This window comes from Zootermopsis nevadensis, unplaced genomic scaffold (assembly GCF_977971745.1).
Source record: "Zootermopsis nevadensis isolate Lab colony 2312 unplaced genomic scaffold, Znev_1.0 Znev_ptg000007l, whole genome shotgun sequence".
In the NCBI taxonomy this organism is placed as follows: domain Eukaryota; kingdom Metazoa; phylum Arthropoda; class Insecta; order Blattodea; family Termopsidae; genus Zootermopsis; species Zootermopsis nevadensis.
The window spans coordinates 6,131,771-6,150,844 of NW_028259139.1; the positions used below are offsets into that span (position 1 = coordinate 6,131,771).

Here is a 19,074-nt window from a genome sequence, read left to right on the forward strand (position 1 = left end):
ATCAGTCACCTCCTTTTAAAGTTGCCCTTAACAGATCCTGAAATTCATATTTCTTTGTTTCCTGTATTACTGCCTCATGGACTATGCAAATTATAGTTTAACGTTAGATCAAGGCGTTGGTATACATCGCTTCCAATTTGTACTGTAATGTCTGTCTTGGACAGTTAAATAAGAAATGCATAGAGATTTTGAATGGGCAAATCTCTTGGGATGTTGTTACTTATAAGATTAAGATGAAATTGGGATAATTTTTTAAAATAAAAGTAGGTCTAACGGAGGTAAATTATGATGATGTCATGTGGATTAATGTAGCTCACGTTCGCGTTGGTTAAAAAGTAAAGGGCCCCTGGTACAAACCAGAGAGTCTCCTCTGGTATCCTACTCAAGAAAGGTGATTTGATGCTCTGGTGTTAACTGCTTGTAGTACTTATGAGTAATACAGTTTTCAGAATCATATTAATGTTCGTACAACGCCGACAGATGTCAGAATAAGTTTCTTCGTAAGGCTGAGGAACACCCTGGCAACAGATGCGAACAAAGAAACGTCCACACACTTTATCCTCTGTGTGCGTACGGAAGACAGCTATCTTGAGGGTGAGCATGTTTGCATTTCTGCGCGGTGTGTACTGTCCACGAACTGCCAATCAGAACAGAGCTGTTTCCAATGTGCGTTTGTATCTTTTTACCTCTCCATGGTCATAAAACATATTCTCAAAATTGTTAAAGGCTACGTCATATCGCTGTGTGCATAACGTATATGACGTACAACATTGGTTCAAGACTGAGCCTGACACAATAGTCGGGGCCAATCTGTACGTTCGACGACCGTTAGAAGTAAAAGGCAAGAGGATAAGAGGTTTTGTCAGATAAGGAAGAATATACTACCTTTTCAAACAAAGTTATATTCCAGCGTCAATAATTTCTAGCTCGCTGTTTCAGTTCGTATGTAGGTAATGTTTTTGGTTTACGTAGTATATGCACTTATCTTCCTCCTACGCGCAAAGTAATGACGTAGGCGAAACGCTGGGTTTGGTCTCGGGGTTCTGTAACCAGTTCGAATATCGGGCAGGTTAGATTTCATCTTGATTGAAGTTTTCCGTATGAAAAAATTAATAATTTTCCATTCTCTTAACTGCATATGATAGTGTAACGGAAGACGAGCTAAACATGACATTAAGCACACCTAGGGGTGATGATAAATGTATACAGAATTTTAGTAGGGAAACGTGGAGGGAAGAGAGAATTTGTTAGACCACAAGCAGGTGGAAGGTCAATACGCTATTAAAACGGATGTTAAAGAATAATTATGGCGTGGATTGGATTTATCTGGATGAGAATAGAGTCTATTGATAGGCTTTTGTGAACACGGTTTGGGTTTTTATAGAGGCCGAAGTTATTTGAGTGGCTGAGCGGGGATCAGCGTCTCAACGACGGTTTTAATCAATGAAAGTAGACAAAACTTGGGACACGGACAGGTCTGATAAACAGCGCCCTGTCGACTGCGGATTCATGGTTACTGTGGCAGAGTTTATGTTATCAAAGTACACGATAAAACAAAACAAATAATTGGCCGACACTTTAATTTTTATTAATTGATTTAAGCTTAGTTTTCAAATTAATCCCGTACCATTCTCATCTCTTGTCACAACGCGCATGCACGCATGCGTACTGAAGTACTTTTTTGTGACTTAAAGTTTTACGTCAGGCTAAAACTGAATCCAAGGACGGCGAAGGCCTTTCCTGATGGGTCTTCTCAGCCAACAGAAGTTATTTGTTCGTCGCAGGATTACATCCTGCCGCGCTGAGTTATGACTTCATGGCGAACGTGATGTTGGTACGACACAAACATGGGCAGAGACAAATTAAGACAGAAGTCTCTTCATTTGAGTAACTGTCCATTAAGTGAAAACCAAACAGTGTATCGTAATTTGTTTAACGAGGGGAGACTATCTAAAAGCGAAATATTCCTTACGAAATGTTGTTTTATAACTAATGTTGCCAACATTAGCACACGCACTTTGGGTGCAGAATTTCAATAGCAATCGCACGAGACAGCGTTCGTGGTGGAGGGGGAACTTGTTTATTTTTGAAGGTAATATAGAAACTGCTTTTCTTCTTTGAGTTTTTACGCTTTTAGAGGCGTTGAGTTATAACTGCATGGGAATGGGGCTTAGCTTCATGCTTCGACCGCTTTATTCCCTGGAAAAGAGCTGCCTGACGCGAAGAATTAGAGGCTTATTGAGCCACACAGCTTGCCTGAACGTGTTCCTATATCTGTCTGGAATCGAACCCCGTGGTCGCTCGCTATTTGGGTTTATGTCTGAGGGCAGGAATCATAAAATAGTCCCACCCCATGGGATGAGTTCAGGTTTTTGCTTCTGGATCCTAGGAAATTAGGATTTGCCTGTAAGGAAACTAGGCACTGAGTTAAACGTTTTTTAACCAGACTGATACAAAAGAGTCCTTTTTCATTTTCCTATTATGTATTTACACTTTTACAAATGACAAAAATGAAACACAGAATATATTAACAAATGGCGAAATATTTGATACGACTTTTTGTTTCCATTCTAAATGTTAACTTTTAAAATCTTTTTTTAAGTGTCACCTGAACATTCAGGTGATAATTATAATAATCATTTCTTTTAAAAATGACAAAAGTTAAATAATCACGTAAATTTGTACAAATACCCCGCATTCACTTTTAAAATGTCTCTTTATTTATAAGAAGTCGATGAAAAGGAATATTCTCTTATTATACATACACACGCAGTTACTCGTGTAGACTATTGAAATGCCTATTATAATAGTATTTACAATACTTGTCGAAAGTGGCACGTACCATTTTACGTGGGAAACAAAACAAAAATTTTTATAATTTGATTTTGTCACTATTCATCTTCACATCTTAATAATATTGAATCGTAGCATAGATACTCATCTTGAAATTTTTAAGAGAAATCTCTTCCTGTCAATTCTTGATTCATTTAAGAAATTATTTATTTCTGCACAGACTTCCATGAAGTCATCAGTAAGAAACAGCTGAACGTGTATATTGCCCGGAATCGTAAATAATCTCTGTATAAAGCTTCTCGTCGATTCTTATAGCATTCATAAATTTGTCTTAATCTTAAGTGAAGAAACGAATGGACGAAGTCTAAGAGAACAATTTAACGCAAAACGAATTTCTGTATCATCCCCGATTAGGCGAATGTGAAATTAATTTTACAGGACGCTTTATTTTAACAGTGGTTATTAAATAGGCCTGAATTTAATAGTCGTAATGTTTCGTCTTCAGTCGCAATCTCATTTGACTTTAAATCATCCATAGAGGATATGGATTTACTTTCAATGCTTGGTAGGAATCTCTAAAGACATTAACAATTCTGCATAATTATAATTCTTGAGCTATTCCTTTCAGTCCATCTATAATGTGCTAAGAGATTAACTTTAGTTTGTTTCGTAATTCACGGGCTATAGTGTAAACTTCCAAAATTTGTATAACAATAAAACCTGGATTGATTTGTGCCTGTTTGCAAGCGACGTGAGAGGAATTAGTTGTGCAGTAAACTCCCGATTATTCGGAAGCTGATTAACAGGGGTCTATCTGGCTTAAACAACAATTAAAAATTAATTTATAAAATCTGTTGTCAAAATTAGAACGTATGAAAAGAAAAGGATAAATACAACAATAACATTTTTTAACGTAAAAACATAAATCAATTGTTGCTAAAACCTGAATTTTGCGACAATAGAACGTTATTACTTTCCGTTGGAATCATCTTTTAAAACGTAGTTGTTATGCACTGTGTCAAGTTTTATATAAACTCCTTTCTGTTATCAGTAAATATTTAAAGAAATTAAGAAATGTTGTCGCTGTAAATAAACTTATGTATTTGTTACATTTGCGTGTATCTTTTCCATTTTGCGGTTTATCCGGAAAAGCAAATTTTCCGCCCAACCTGGATAATCGGTAATCTACTGTACTGCATTCACGTAGTTGATGTGGAAACTGCAAATAACTTTAAAATCTTCTTGGAGCTCATATTTACATATATTTACCAATGTTGGTTGTGCCTTTTTAAACATTAGCACGCGGGGACTGAGCGTTTATGTTAACCGTGTTAGCTCGGTTAAAACTTTGAGAAATGAAAAATAAAAGTTATCTGCCTTACTTTTATAGTTCAGTCGTACTCAGCAGGCTAAAACACAGCCGAAACGGTCAGATGAAATTTATATTTATAGACAGCTTTAGACAGCCATGCGCTCACCGCGAGCGTCAACGAGCTGGCTAACGAACCATTTTGTATGATCGTTTCTACATTTCTTTTTGTGTACAGAGTGCCAGTGAACTGCTAACGTAAGACAGTCCAATCCAAGAATGTGACGTAACACATCTTCAGATTTTTACGTCTGGTTTATAGACGACTCGAAACAAATCGATAAAGCAATAACTTTGCATTGTGATTTGATTACTCAGCGTTTATTTTTATCATTTCTTCATCCGACTACTACAGTTCGATGATTAATAGGCCCTATAAATCAGAGCACTTAGCTCATAGGCCAATCGAAAGAGTCGATAAGTTGTTACCTGAGTCGAACATCGCTTTAGCTGCTCTGTGTAATTCATAAGAACGATATCATCTAATTTTTTTTTCGTTTCACCCCGTCTTCGCAGTATTTCAGTGAACCAATTCAATGGTTTACATTGTGTTGTGTCGACTTACCCTTATTGTTAGATAAGTAGATCTTAGCCATCGTGACATGACCCATTGTAAACTGTTATCACCGAGATAGTCAACTAACTAGAATTCGACTCAACGTTATTAATACCATAACAGTATATTTAGTTGGCTCAGTGCTGACAGATTAGTATCTTAACACAGGAGATGTCTTTCGATATTTTTATTGTTAGTCGACTGTCCATAATTCGATAAATATGTCGGTGCTGTAAATTGTTCTACCGACTTTATGGTAGGATATTTATGAGGGGTAACTAATCATTACCATAGGACATTGAAATATATCTCGACCGCTTCATTAATTTCCGTATTTTTACCAGAGTCGATTTGCTACAATTCGATAGATCGATCGACTAACGAAAATCGTTATCGGTGAGCTATATTACATTTATTAGGGACACTATTACCAGATAATACGCAGACAGCGGTCTCCTCATTGAAGTTCCATATCTTGACTACAATCGTCTAGATAAAACTCGATAGATCGATCCATAACTGGAGAGTATTACCGATATCTGGTGTTTATTAGAGGCACCATTACGACAGGATAAACCTATGCAAATATATATATATCAGCCACCTCACTGAAATGTTGATCACATTCGACTATCTACAATTCGATAGATCGATTCGAAACAGGAAAGTTTTAGGCCTGTCGATTTGCTGCTGATATTCATTACAGACACGATTACTGTAGGGTATGGAAGTGTCTCGATTGCATCATGAAGTTCGATACCTCGTTCACAATCGACAATATACACCTCGATAGGTCGATATAGTTATGTCACAGTGTTTTCGGCCGCTTTTCTCTTGTTAATTACAGTTCGGACGCCGAAGTTCATTACCAGGCCCGGCCTTGTAGCGGGAGATAGGAGGAGCACATGTTGGCTGTTTGTTGATGCTGATGCTGCATACCCATGGCCGCGAGGTTCTGGCGCTGGTACGCCATGTTGCTAAGAATACTGGCCGTACTGCTGCACGCTGATTGTTGCTGTTGGTGCTGTTGTTGGTGCTGCTGGTGCTGTTGCTGCTGCTGCTGCTGCTGCTGCTGCTGTTGTTGTTGTTGTTGTTGGTGAGACAGCCCTGAACCCGCCGGGCTGTGGGAACAGTGTGTAACCCCCGCGCCGGCTGTCTGCGGTGACGGGCCATTGCCGATTCCTCCACGCCCGCCTCCAACTGACCCGTCTCCGGTTCCCGAACACGGTTTACCATCCTTGACGAGAACCGGTACTGCTACTCTTCGTGGCGAACTCTGCGCCTGAAACAAAACACATTTCGTCATTCGTTGTCTTCTACGAAGTTCCCGGGAGGTTCCGGGTGCAAATCTCGATCCGGAGCCCGCCTTTTCTGACTGAAGGTTTCGTTGATCTCCTCGGTTCCTGAGAAAAATTCCAGGACAATACCTTAAATCAGGCCACGACCGCTTAATTAAGAGATAAGTACTATCCGATTATTTGCATGCAAAGGTTGAGGAAAACATCTAAGAAGTCAGAATCTAATTCCGATCTTAAGAATGCGTGCAGCTGTGACTGCACCACCACACCTTTGCCTTATAATTGTCTCATAATACGACGATGTAGTTACTAACAGCGTCGTTAAATGATAAGAACGTGATAGTATCGAACTGCGGGACAGTCAGCATCAAACCGATTTCTCCGGAGGGTTGTGAGGGAACGCGTGCTGCTGGGTACCCCAGAAGTTGCTCTGGACGGCCAGTTAAAAATTCTGTGAAACCTGTCGGAATAATGATCGCCCGGATTTGAATCGGGCACTTTCTTATCGCTATTCTAATTAATTACCTCAATGGTAACATCGTCAGTCATTAATTCTGAAGGAACCTTTCGGAAAAAGTAAAGCTTAAAGGTAGGATAATCGCATAGCCGGCTTTTGTGAGGAAAGTGATGAACATTCATGCTCCATAATAGCGAAATTACTATTAATCGGTAAATGGTCCACTAGTTGTTGAGATTTCAAGTCCTCGCGGCGGTAAGTACAAAGATGGCTGTCTTCTTCATTGTAGGGCCGTGTAGTCTGTTAAGAGTTTTGCCGGCGTTTCAGGGGTACCTGCTACCTGATCGCCCTGATTCTGCCAATGTTTCGGAGGCCCTTGCTACCTCTATCATCAGGGAGATGAGTAAGCATCCCATATTGATGGAGGCGTCTCGGGGCTGAGATTTAAATGCGGAATCTCCAAATTCCATCGCTCGGTATCACAGATTTATGGTAAACACGTTTTTACTTGTTGTGGGTTTCTGACTTACACTTCTCATATCATTTAATGATGATGTGTTAACTTTCACATTTACGCTACGTCTAATACAGACTCACAAGCCGATCCTGGCCAAAAGTCGAGAAAACTGACCTATCTGGAGAACACTGGACAAGGGCGATGATTCCAGCTGCTGTTTAATATGAATCACTCTTTCCAGCATTACGGAAAGTTAGTCAGGGTCCTCCAATCTTCGGCCCAAAAAGAAAAGTCCGGTTTCCTTGTAGGTCGTCTCAAGGTCGTCGTCAATGTGGGGTGAGTGCAAACATTCCTAAAAACGTCAGATGTGTGGAACAAATTGATTTTACGCAATATGAGCACAGCTGTTCCACGCAAATATGTACTTCTACTTGCAAAGTCATTTGAACACACTGTAATGACGTCACAGCCATTTCCTTTATTTTTAATTTATTTAAGCATTGCAATAATTATTTCATTAAAGTTATGTAACATGGCCGATGTCTTACATTGACCTAATCGCCACATTTTTCGTGAACACGACATGTAACTAGTGATGCATCTTGACAAGGAAGACGAATATTATTAGCCTATGAAAGTGACTCTGTGACATTAGGGTTGCCCTTGTTATTACGAAGATTCGTGAATAATTACACCTAATTTTATTAAAAGTTTTGAAAAAAATAGTCACATAACGTCTTCATTCTTTGCGTAATGTATTTGTTCCAGCAGTTCACACATTTTCACACTGTTTAAAAAAGTGCTTTATTAATTTTGAAAGAAGATGAAATATGTTGTTACCTTGATACTTCAACGTAATTGTGAAAGTAAAGTACGGAATGGATTGGCATTAATATAGATTAACACAAATTATGGGGAAAAAACATCGTAAAAAAATGTTTCACTTCTTACGATCGTATTTCATGAGAAGTTAAATGTAAGTTGCAGATACGTGTTTTTCTCTGTAATTATTCCTCCTGCAGAAAAGTTAATGTTATTGCAATTTCTTAGACGCTGAGTTGAAAGTTGATTTCGCGAAGTTCGTCTCTTGGCGTCAGGTTACAACTTCAAGAGATGTTTTGTTTATTGTACTAATGCATGTATGTTTACTCAATCAACATTTGTCACTTGTCTTACGCAAATGCTGTTTATTCTTGTATGAACTTGTATGTCCTAAAAGTCTACGAATTCTGTAGCCTGTCGCCAGGCCATGCAGGCAAAGTGCCTGCTGCTTCTATCTGCTTATCGTCCACGATTAAAAATTGACACTTGCTATAAATCTGGCATGTATAGATTTTTCTGCTTTATACAAGACATTTTGTTTAAAGCGTGACCCTAAGTATTACACAAGCTTTTGCGCTGCTTTAATTCGGCAATAATTTTAGATTTCTTTTGTCATTCGATGAGAACTTGTCGCTGCAACTTCACCTCTTCTCAATTATTGTTACAGTCAACTTACTGTTGCTTTATTATTTACGTTCTTGTCAGGTTACGCGTTGCTAAATTCTTCACAGACAGGAGAAAAATAATTTTTATGCGAAGTAATGCTCGTGAATGAACACGCTTTTTGCACCTAAATACACGTGTTTCGTACTTACACTACATTTACTCAAATGGCGTGCGCAGCGGCCTAGCAACAAGAATGACGTTAACTCGAGAGAGACGGGTAAAATTAAGAGAGTCTTTTAGAAGAGAGTGGAGCTACCACAGATTTAATTTTTGTATTGTTGCACGTGATTTTTGTTAGGTTATGTTTTATGTAGTACAACCCGTTTCATATAACAGGCCTCTCTGTTCTGAAGCTAGCATATTCTGTGTGATATCATGTTTTTTGCCCCCGAGCCTGATTACTCTTTGGTATTTACATTCAGTCATCCACAATTTTGCACGTCCTGAAAGTCATTATGGACTAACTACTGGCAAATATCGATAATGTTTCTTTTTATATTTTGGTGGGCGTTTACCACACGTGTGTTCAAACACTATTCAAAATCTTTTGCATATCCCCTGAAACATCCTCGTTAACATATTAGTAACATACTCACACATAACAAGTTTAAGTAATTACTTAGGTCCTTATTTAAACGCTAAAAGAAATGTTTATACTTAAGGACGTTTGGTTTGGCTTCTTACTAACACGCGAACTTCTGAACAAGTGAATCCGGTCTCTAGGCACTTGTTCAATGAATGACAAAGTTGCAGTAGTCGGGCTTACTTGGCTTTCTATCACTTTTATCCATTCGTTTCCACAGTCTCTTCATTTTCAGAAAATTTTTATCATTATCACAAATTCCTCTAAATAACTTTGTTATGAAAAATTCATTTTAGACTTAGATAAGTGGTTTAATATGATGATGATTATGGAGGTCTTGTTGCTATGGTGATATTGATACGTCTTTAAAGCATGTTGTTGATAATACGAAGAGGCCCATTAAAAATAAGATAGTTGACATGAAAATCCTGAAATACGTCCTTAAATGAAGGTTTCAATAAAACGCTTTCCTTAAAACATGCCACTTTACACCCGAAAATGTTCATCCCCCCTTCGCTTTGCGCTGAATTCTTTTTTATATATAAGAAAAAGATTTGTAACAACGTTTGATTATCCGTTTATTTTGAAAAGGTGGTCGAATTATTTCTGTAACAACGCATAGAAAAAAGATATTGAAAAAGTTGCGGCAAGACAGATCGGGCTTCTTCCCCTCCTTCACCACCCTGCGGCCCCAAAAATTCGATTCGCGACTTATGAGCACCCAAATAATACTGACGAAACAAACGACATGGAGTTTTAACTCTGATTCACAATTGGCGGTTCCATATTTGAAATTCAGATCTTAACTGTCGGTAAATGAGGGAATTTAAGAGCCTTTAGCTACGTGTCCTTAGGATTAACTGTGTTTATCCTCAGAGTACATTGGCCGGTGAGCTGAAGAGACTAAAGTGGTTTAGCGTGTTGTTTGTGAGACATCGTTTCAGACCGTTAAATATATCTCTCGAGTTGATTTTGCACACATTCTAGGGGTGTCATTACATTACAGCGAGCCATTTAAAGAGAACATTAGTGTACTGTAAAATGGCAACGCTTCTGTCAATAATAAAGTAAACGTGTTTCGTTAATATTGCAATCAAGCGTTTACAAATGATTTAACATAGTAATTTAATTCTTGTACTTTGGTGCTACGTCCTGAAAAATTCATTATTTATAAAAAAAACTGTAGTATATTTCCATACCAAATCTAACACACTCACTATTGGGAGTTGAAAGTTATTTACTTTTAGCTTCCGAACTTAAAGCATATAAAGTACTAGTCTTATCCAATAAGTACAAAAGAAACATGTCGTCAGAGCACTAACTTACTGTAAACTCATTGTAAGGAATGCTTTTATCTGAGCTTCAAGTCGTAAGTTCGTACAATTGTCACTGCTACCAGCAATCTAACCCCACACTACAGCGTCCTTAACAGGCTTCGTCGTTCAAGTAGTGAGAAAAATCCCGTCTTTTATGGATCTCTGATATTCATTACTGTGTCCTTAAGGCGCAACCTAGGGGTCGTAACCCTCACTTAAGATAGATGGGTCCAGTTCGAAGCCCAAACGAAGCACCTTTTGTTATTTTCTGAGGGACCACAGCAGCCATTACCAATATGAATACTTCAAGGTCACAGCAAAATCGAACAAGTGCAACACGAACAGCGAAGCACAGGCGAGTGACGACAGCTCAGAACTCACAGCGCAGCGAAGCTAACAACGGCGTAAAGGAGGCGAAGACCTCCCGTGGCCTTGAAGAATACAGTTTAATGATTTCTGCTGTCGTCTTTATATCACTTGGGACATAATTGCGAGACGAAAAATATGGTCGGCATGCATCGGTAATCGAAGTATTTGCTTGACACGCTGTATGTGCGACTGCTGTCACGGACTAAGATTACAGCAACGGAAATAGAAATAAAATATACAGAATCCTGTTAAAATGCGGCTGATGGAAATGTCAACGAGCTGAAGTACCTACTTTGTAGCATGCAAAATCCTGACTATCGCAGAAACAAACGAATAAACAAACGAAGAGGACTAATAAATTAACACAACGACAATACAAGCTGCAAACTCCCAAATCCAATTCATAAAATTCTCCTTTACCCCTTCCACCTCTGCCAAATATTATAACAAAGGCCATCGAATATTGGATATGCTTATGGCACATTTCCGTCCGGGCATCGGGATACTAACCATCAGCAACATGGCCTGTACATTTTATGAGTGGAACTCGTTTGAGCAATATTATCGAATTTTCTAGTGGTAGGGTCGTTGAGAGGTTTGGGAAGGGGGCGGGGGGTGCAGAGACAAGTGCACGCATTGCATGATGAATATTTTGTGTGTACTGCTGTAATATTTTCTGTGTGTAATATTTGATGTGTCCATAGCAACGCACGGTACGTACCTATATATAGCAGAACTGCTATATATGTATGCGAATTATAATTGCAAGTCCACCATGTTTTATGTGAATAGTATATATAACGAGCGTGGTGAAAAAGTGGTATATCGGACACTGGCGTAGGGGCAGGTTGACCTGGTTGGTTACAGTGGTAATTCTGCTCGTCGGATTCAGCAGCGGACTGTCCTGAATTAGGTTTTTGTTTTTCATTTGTTTGTTTATTTACGTAACTTTCTTCCTTCCTTCCACATTTCTTTCTTTCACCTTGTCTCTCTTTCGTAGTTCGCTCCCTGCTGTATTTAGTGCAGTGTTGTACTCTGAATGTCGTTGACGACGGTGTATATTACAAATTTCTTTATTTTGGACACTTATTTATAGTTCGTCTATAATTTTTAAAATTACTTGAAAATCGCGATGTTTCGAAAGATAGATCTTCCCTCGTCATCAGGTATACTACAGGCAGACATTGACTCTGGTAGATCCGATAGTTGAACTATCTTCGGCCTGTGTCCCACAACTCTGCTTAGTGGAGTGGACATGAGATTATTTAAAAAAGAAACGAGACGTGAGGTCAACACATTCTGGACTGAACAGTATTGGACATTCTCAAAGGTTTTATTAGCTATAATTATACGGAGTGTTCCATAAGTTCCATGCGGTAGGAGAACTCGGTTACTTGTCAAAATGCGGAAAATGTAAAGGGACAAAGTTGTTGCTGATCACGTGTTTACACTCTTTATACATTAACAATAGTAAAACTTTCGGCGATGTTCCCGCCTTGAAATGAGAGCTAAAGAGGGATGTTTTCAGAGTACTTGCAGTGCCTGTACCTCGTTCAACCTCTCTTCCCCCTACAATGAAAAAAGATCTTTCGCCGCATAAGTCTTCAAAGTGGACTCTTATATTAAGTTTTTCCATGCGTGTTACATGACCCGCCCATCTCATGCTCCTTGATTTGATTCCGCCAGGAATAATAGTCTCAATCTTCCTTTAACCGCTACTTCCTGAATATCTGTACTGCATTTAATGAGTTTAGGCTAAACTTGTGAAATTAATATGCAATTTGACATTCGCTTCGTGTTTTGTATGCGTTTAACAAGGTTATTTAGTTCCTTAGTTAGCTAGCCAGCGAAAGTGCAAATCAGTCTGACACACTTAATTGAGACGATGTGGTTTAAGGGTTTCTTGAAAACAAAATCAGTATCAAATAGACCCTATAACACAAAAGGTTCTCACGGCGCTGATGAAGTCTGTGTCTACCTTCTTCAGTCCTGAAAGTGGAGGCAATATTAGCAGCCGAAACATTGTTATCTACCCGCGAGTCTTACTCTGAGGACCGACGTCAGAATCATTACGCGCTCATAACGCGATGACTGGCGGGCTGTTTTTTCCATTCGAAAAATTCTGCAACTCCGGTATACGACGTTCTTCCACTGAGTCGATTTATCGACATGTCTGCAGCGTATGTGCGGATCCAGTATGTAACAGCACATCAAAGCCTTGTTAAACAGATTTTCGGACCGTCGTGGGGCTGACATTATTTCCATACAACGAGCTGTCATTCCTCTGAATTGCTGCGTCAGGCTTCCGCGTTTACCTGTCCTGAACTCCTCATTCACGTGTACTAATAAATAAATAAATACATAAATAAATACTAGTTTTTTATTTTAAAAAGAGATCTCCCTGTGTACACTCGACTAAACAAACAATTCCAGGCTCTTGTCAGCTTTTATACGCTGTGAGTTAGTTACACGGTCAAAACCATTCGAATGCCTTTGTGGGTATACGTCATGGTCAGATTCTTGAACGAATTTTTGTTTAATGTAAGCCCATTTGTTGTATCAACCAATTAACCGACTAATTAACCAACCAAAATGCTTTGTATTTCTTGGATTCTGTAACAATTTAATCACTTAAGATGGTGGAGCGAGTGATAGTTTGTCGTTCAGACAGACACAGAGCTGTTAAGTTTACGATGCTGCGAGGTTTATTCCACGGGAAATTATCGTGTATTGGAATGGTAGAAATATCATCTAACAGATTAATGGACGTTTTATGGCTATTATCAGTTGTCTATTAGCGCGTGTCACGCCGTTGAATTTTTGAAACGTCGTGGACTGCCGCGATTTGCTTCAGGCTTCAAGTAACGAGGCTTTCAATGCTGGGCGTATTTGTGTACAGAAGAACACAATTTCTCTGTTCTCCAAGATTTCTGAAAGAAAGAACTTTTCGTGTTTCCATGGTAACAGAATCTACAGAACCAACGGGAATATCAGTTGTGTGCTCTACAGATTTTCACTTAACAAAATTCGAAAATGTATTTTGTAGCCATAACTGACGACTCTTAAGTATCCCTTACCGTAACAACTGTCAATGTGAGCATGTCTTGTACCCTGTCATTTTACAGTGTAAAATTATTTGCTGTGTTAATGAAGTATTTAACGCCTAAGATTCAATTATGGACAGTAACTGACTGAAATTTTGATACTTTGTACGAATATTACGTCACTTTACGACATTCCCTTTTGTATTACAATAGGTCTGCGTTTTTTTATGTCCCTAACAAGACCAACGGGGGAGACGTGAGAACTTCTGAGTTGGAAAACAGTACCGCCACTTAAGGGAGGGCCTTTCGATTGGGCTAAGTTTATTTATTGTAAAAAAAGTTTTCAATGAGATGTAAACCGCACTGAATTATTTGATGAATTATAGTAATTGTTTAGAGAAATTTGTGTGATAAATATGTCAATATGTAATAAATTAGTGTTACGATAGTATAAAAATCTATAGGTTGTGTCGAAACCCCCAAAGTCACTACTAAAACAGCAAACTGTTGTAATGTTTGGTGACGTTTCAGGTATTTAAGTTCAGAAATGTCCGCCATCTTGTAGGTCGCTTTTGATTTAGCACATCTGTCACGCGTAGCATATGACGTACGATGATCGCTCGTCTGTGACGAAGTTCGACCTTGGGACGTCCATGAGACACAGCAGATGAGGCACGCTGCCGTGGGACCAGCGCGTCAAAATATAAAATGTGCTGATTAATTGTCACCTGTTAAGAAACTACCTTCTTGTCTGATGATGACGGCTCCCAAGCGTGCAGTCGTTTCGTCATATAGACCCTAACTTGCGCTTATATTGAGATGAATTTATGGTTTAAGAGAAGAGTCCTGGGTAGAAGTTACGACTCCTAGTTTCATTAAAATAGATATTAAAACGTGATGGAAAAAATGAGTCGCTGACGTGACGTAGCGCGTGAACATATTCCATCGTACTTATAAAAAATTAAGTCGCATAAAATAATTTGAGTATTAATTATTTTAATTAAAATATTTTGGTCAAAGTTGACTTCATGTACATTTAAGTTCAGTTTTCATTCTTCATTGGATATGCCTTGGCTTTCCCGTTACGGTGTTTCGTAACTCGCGAGATACGAACCGAACCTCTCTTGACCACTAGGTCTAAGCACCAAAATTATGCTCGCCCGATCATTTCGGCGTGGACCCCAATACCAAATTTAATTTAAATACATCAAGTTATTTGAGAATAAAAGTGTGTAGGAACAGAGTAACAGATGTTCAAGGATAGGGTAACATTTAGGTCTTTGGTGATGACGGTGGGCGTCGAGCGATTGTTTAAAAAGCACCGTTTCCCTTGAAGCACAATGATTTAAATACCAGCTGATCGTCTGTTCGAATTCTTTTAAGCAGGCACTGACTTATCGGGGCATACTATACAGCGATATTTCGTTCATGTTTGACAGCCAGCTTCGCTTAGAGTCGTCAGCTACTGGCATAGACGGAAAAGTGTTCTTTGTTCACGTGATCAAACATTAGCCAATAGCACAGCAAAAGTGAGCCTCACCCATATTGGGCTAGTTCACAAAATCTAGTGTTCTGTCCATGTACATAAAGATACTTCCCTCAACGCGGCTCTTACAAAGTGATATGTGACAAAGGATTCATCTGGGTTTCATTCGATTAGGCCATTCGGATAAAACGGAAGGAATTAATCAGCAGTGTTTGAGGCTCCCAGAGGTCACAGTTCGAACAAAGATGTGTGCCTCGTTTTCTATAGTTATTGTGTCTCGATGCTCGATTTATAGGAGTTCTAGCAGCCGTCACAAAATTACGTGTTTCAAGGTCACGATCCAGGCGAATGAAGACAACTCTGAACTTGCAGCGTGGCAAAGTTAGGAACGCTGTACTGGTGAGTTTGAGCGGCGCCGTTAAGGGATTGAAGTATTTCCGTGGCCTTGAAGCGTTCATTTTGTTGGCTGCGTTCTTAGCATTCGAAATCAGTAGTAAGTAATAACAGCAAGATGAAGGCGGTGCGTTCCTCCGGTAACGAAGGAAGAGACCACAGGGCATCGTAACTGGAAGACCTCAGTTCAGTAGCAGTCATTGTTGGTCAGGTTTTAAAATGCTAAAATTTGGATTTCGTGTGGTTTTTAGCTTGTGGCCTCTCGTCAAATGTCGGTGTTCTGAGTTGCAACGCCGTGCGTGCGAGATTGTACAAACAACTTCTTATCTTACTGAGAATCTCAAATCCCTTTTACAGCGTCTGGTTTATGCCCACAAAACAGGGGCAGAGTAGTCACAGTGAAAAACGCAAATCCGCTTCCAGTCCTACAACAATGCGCTCTTGTTTGTAAGGCAAACTGGATACCCAGTATTTTTTGGATGCTAATTGTTACAATTAACTACATACAATCTTACTGATTACTTGCCTGGTTGTGAGCGTTTTGTTCAGCCATTGCCTTTTCCTTGGCCTGTCGCTTGCATTTGTACCGATGGTTCTGGAACCATATTTTCACCTGCAACACAAAAGAGAAGTAGCCTTCAATTTTACATCGTCCCATTAAAAAGACTTCTAGAAAGACTTAACATAAGTAATCCTTGCTGGAATACACACGTGCCGTTCTCTGCAAATTATTAATAAAGGACAAATTTAGTTTCTATCTGCACAAATCATGTGGTCTCAATGTCTTCTTCAAGTACTGTAAATCAATACCATTACCATATAAGGCGTTAGCTCTATTATAGTATACTGGAGTCCTATGCATGTGGTCATGGGATCGAATCATGGAGAAGTCACCATTATGTATTTTACATTATAAAAATAACCACCTTATCATACTTTGATATTTTCCGAAAATCTACAACTATACATCACTATTAAATGTGGCGGTACTGTAGATCCCACCTCAAAAGTTTGTTCGTCCGCCATGTTGGTATTACCGATTGTAATGAAATTGATGTCCGTACGAAATTTCATCTGAATCAGTCCAGCGGTTTTCGAGTTGATTTATGTCGACAGACAGACAGACAGAAACGAGTTGATTTCATGCGCATAAGTGCTATGGACGCTATAAATATCCCTTTTGGACAGTGTCTATTGTAGAAAGACTATTTAATATAGGAAAAGTTAAGGGACTTAGCTGTCATCACATGTATTATATTCTTTAATGAATCAAAGATAAACAATGATATTGATTTTTATATTCTGCTTTGTTGCACTTTTCAAATAAATATGTGTTTTAAGTACTGCTATCGATTTTACAATAATTTTTGACGTGCAATTTTGTAATTAATAATATTTGGTAAAAGTCACAAAAATTTTGTCGTGGGTCGATAGCATTTTTAAAAAGAAGACAGTTTGAACTATGAAAATGGAAAAGTGCTGATCTAGTACAAGTTACAGCTGAGTGTACATCATATAATATCTTTTCATTATTTTTCAAACAGAAAAATTAGCAAAATGAACATCTCCTCGCGTAAGAGCGTGTAGACGATCATGATGGTTTTTCATTAGTGCATCAATGAAGGTGTCATTCAGGGACAGGGACAAGAAGCAGGCAGGAGCTTGAATGCAGGTCCACTTGTATGCATAAGTTATGTCTCTGTGCCTTGGTTTGTTACAACAAAAGTCTCAGTATGAGAGCCACCCACCACGCCTCCTCCCCCTTAACTGTAAAGACCAGTGTCTGAGGACGTTTGCAAATAGCTGGTACTAGTGTGTGGAATTATTAAAAACACTCATTCGCACGTCCTTTTAGATGCATCTTCTCTCTTTAAAAATACTTTATAATACGCGTGTAGCAAAGAATCACATTTGCGTCCATGCATTAATATTAAGATAGAAACAACATCTACACAGAACACCCACTACTAACAAAAAATATAGGCTAATACTAAACTTGTTATGATAATAAACGAGTTATAATCGTAACAAAAATGCAGGTCTTTCTCTGAGAGACAGTCCTATGCAAATAATAAATAGCTAGATTTAACAAAATAGGCCTAAATAGGCCTTCTTGTAACGGATAAAACCAAGAAGGGGTGGAAACAGAACGGCTTGTAGCCAATGGTGCTGGCCAAATTATAATATCGGGGCACTTCCTACCTCTTATCTGCCTTACAACTTGATAGTCGTACAAAAATAAATGTATTAAAAAGCGAAAACGGGAGGAAAGTATTAAAACACGTAATACGACGAATAGCTTTGTTTAATTTTGTTAATACAATACCACACCCAACATCTTACACATTCAAACCGGAAGTATAAATTGCCAGACTTACCAAATAAAAAAGGAATTCTGTACGCTAACAACATCTGACGTAATTATTATAATTTTATTAGTCGCTGTTTACAGCGAGAAGCACACGAAACCCATAGATACAAAATGAAGAGATGCTGATAGTTGAAGCAAGTGGAACATTTACTTATTTCTTAAAGGATTGGCCAGACTAGGGGAAGTGAGATTCGTTTCACAGCAGGACGTGAGGATTGGAGCCCAATTAGAACCACTTCATTAAATACACATCCCTACTGTATTATTTATATCTCATTGGCCAGTAATTACGTTCCTCTGCTCTGTAAATCGCCAGTCGTTTCATCGCATGTGACAGTCGAACACGAACGCCGCGTTCTATATCCTGAGCGTGAACAGCCCTTCTTGTGAGATAAGTCTGCGTTGTATACTTACGCGAACTTGACACTTATTGAAAAGTTCCAGAAGGAATCTTATTCCTATTGCTGGCTATGGTAGCAATCAGAACACAGTTATAGAGGCGAGGTTTGAGGTTCTCACGGCGGGGAGTCCGAAGATGGCTGTCTTCTGGGTTATTGTGCTGTAGTATAGTATGATAGTTTTACTGATGTGGTGAACCTCTGAAACGTCGGTAAACGTTTCTAGACTACACAGTGCAAGAACCCAGAAAACAGTCATCTTCACGATAACGCAGTCTCAAACCCAAAGACCATTCCTTGTAAAGTAATAGAACACTATGACCTGTACCCGATATTTATTCAATCACGATTCTGATGGACGTTTCGGTACGTGGGTGTGTGGTATTTGAGTCAAGGAACGCGTAGGCCACTCACTTTATTCTGGTGCCCGAGGGAGAAGACAGATAGCCTCAAAAACGTATAGCCTATATTTTCTACATTTCAAGGTCATCGTGCCCGAAAGTCATATTAACAATGCATGCGCTTATTTGGTATTGGAAAATGCGCTTTATTTGTATTTATACGACCAAATGTAATTGTTAGTGACTCTGTGCAGAGAATCTTCAGCATTACGACCTTCTGGCATGATTTACATCCCACTTTTTTCGTATTCTCATACTAAATATCTTCTATTATGCATATGGGTTTAGCCATTCA

At 38.9% G+C, this 19,074-nt stretch overlaps 1 protein-coding gene across 1 annotated transcript in view; it reads right to left on the reverse strand.

The window, feature by feature from the left end:
• Positions 1-2,697: 2,697 nt before the first annotated feature.
• Positions 2,698-19,074, reverse strand: part of scro (scarecrow) — a 46,979-nt gene continuing 30,602 nt past the window's right edge. Inside the window, exons 4-5 of the mRNA XM_087344106.1 lie at positions 16,136-16,222; positions 2,698-6,000 (exon numbers count right to left, since the gene is read on the reverse strand). Coding sequence (XP_087200232.1) covers positions 5,584-6,000; positions 16,136-16,222 — 504 coding nt within the window. The 3' untranslated portion in view covers positions 2,698-5,583. The remainder of the gene's footprint in view (positions 6,001-16,135; positions 16,223-19,074) is intronic.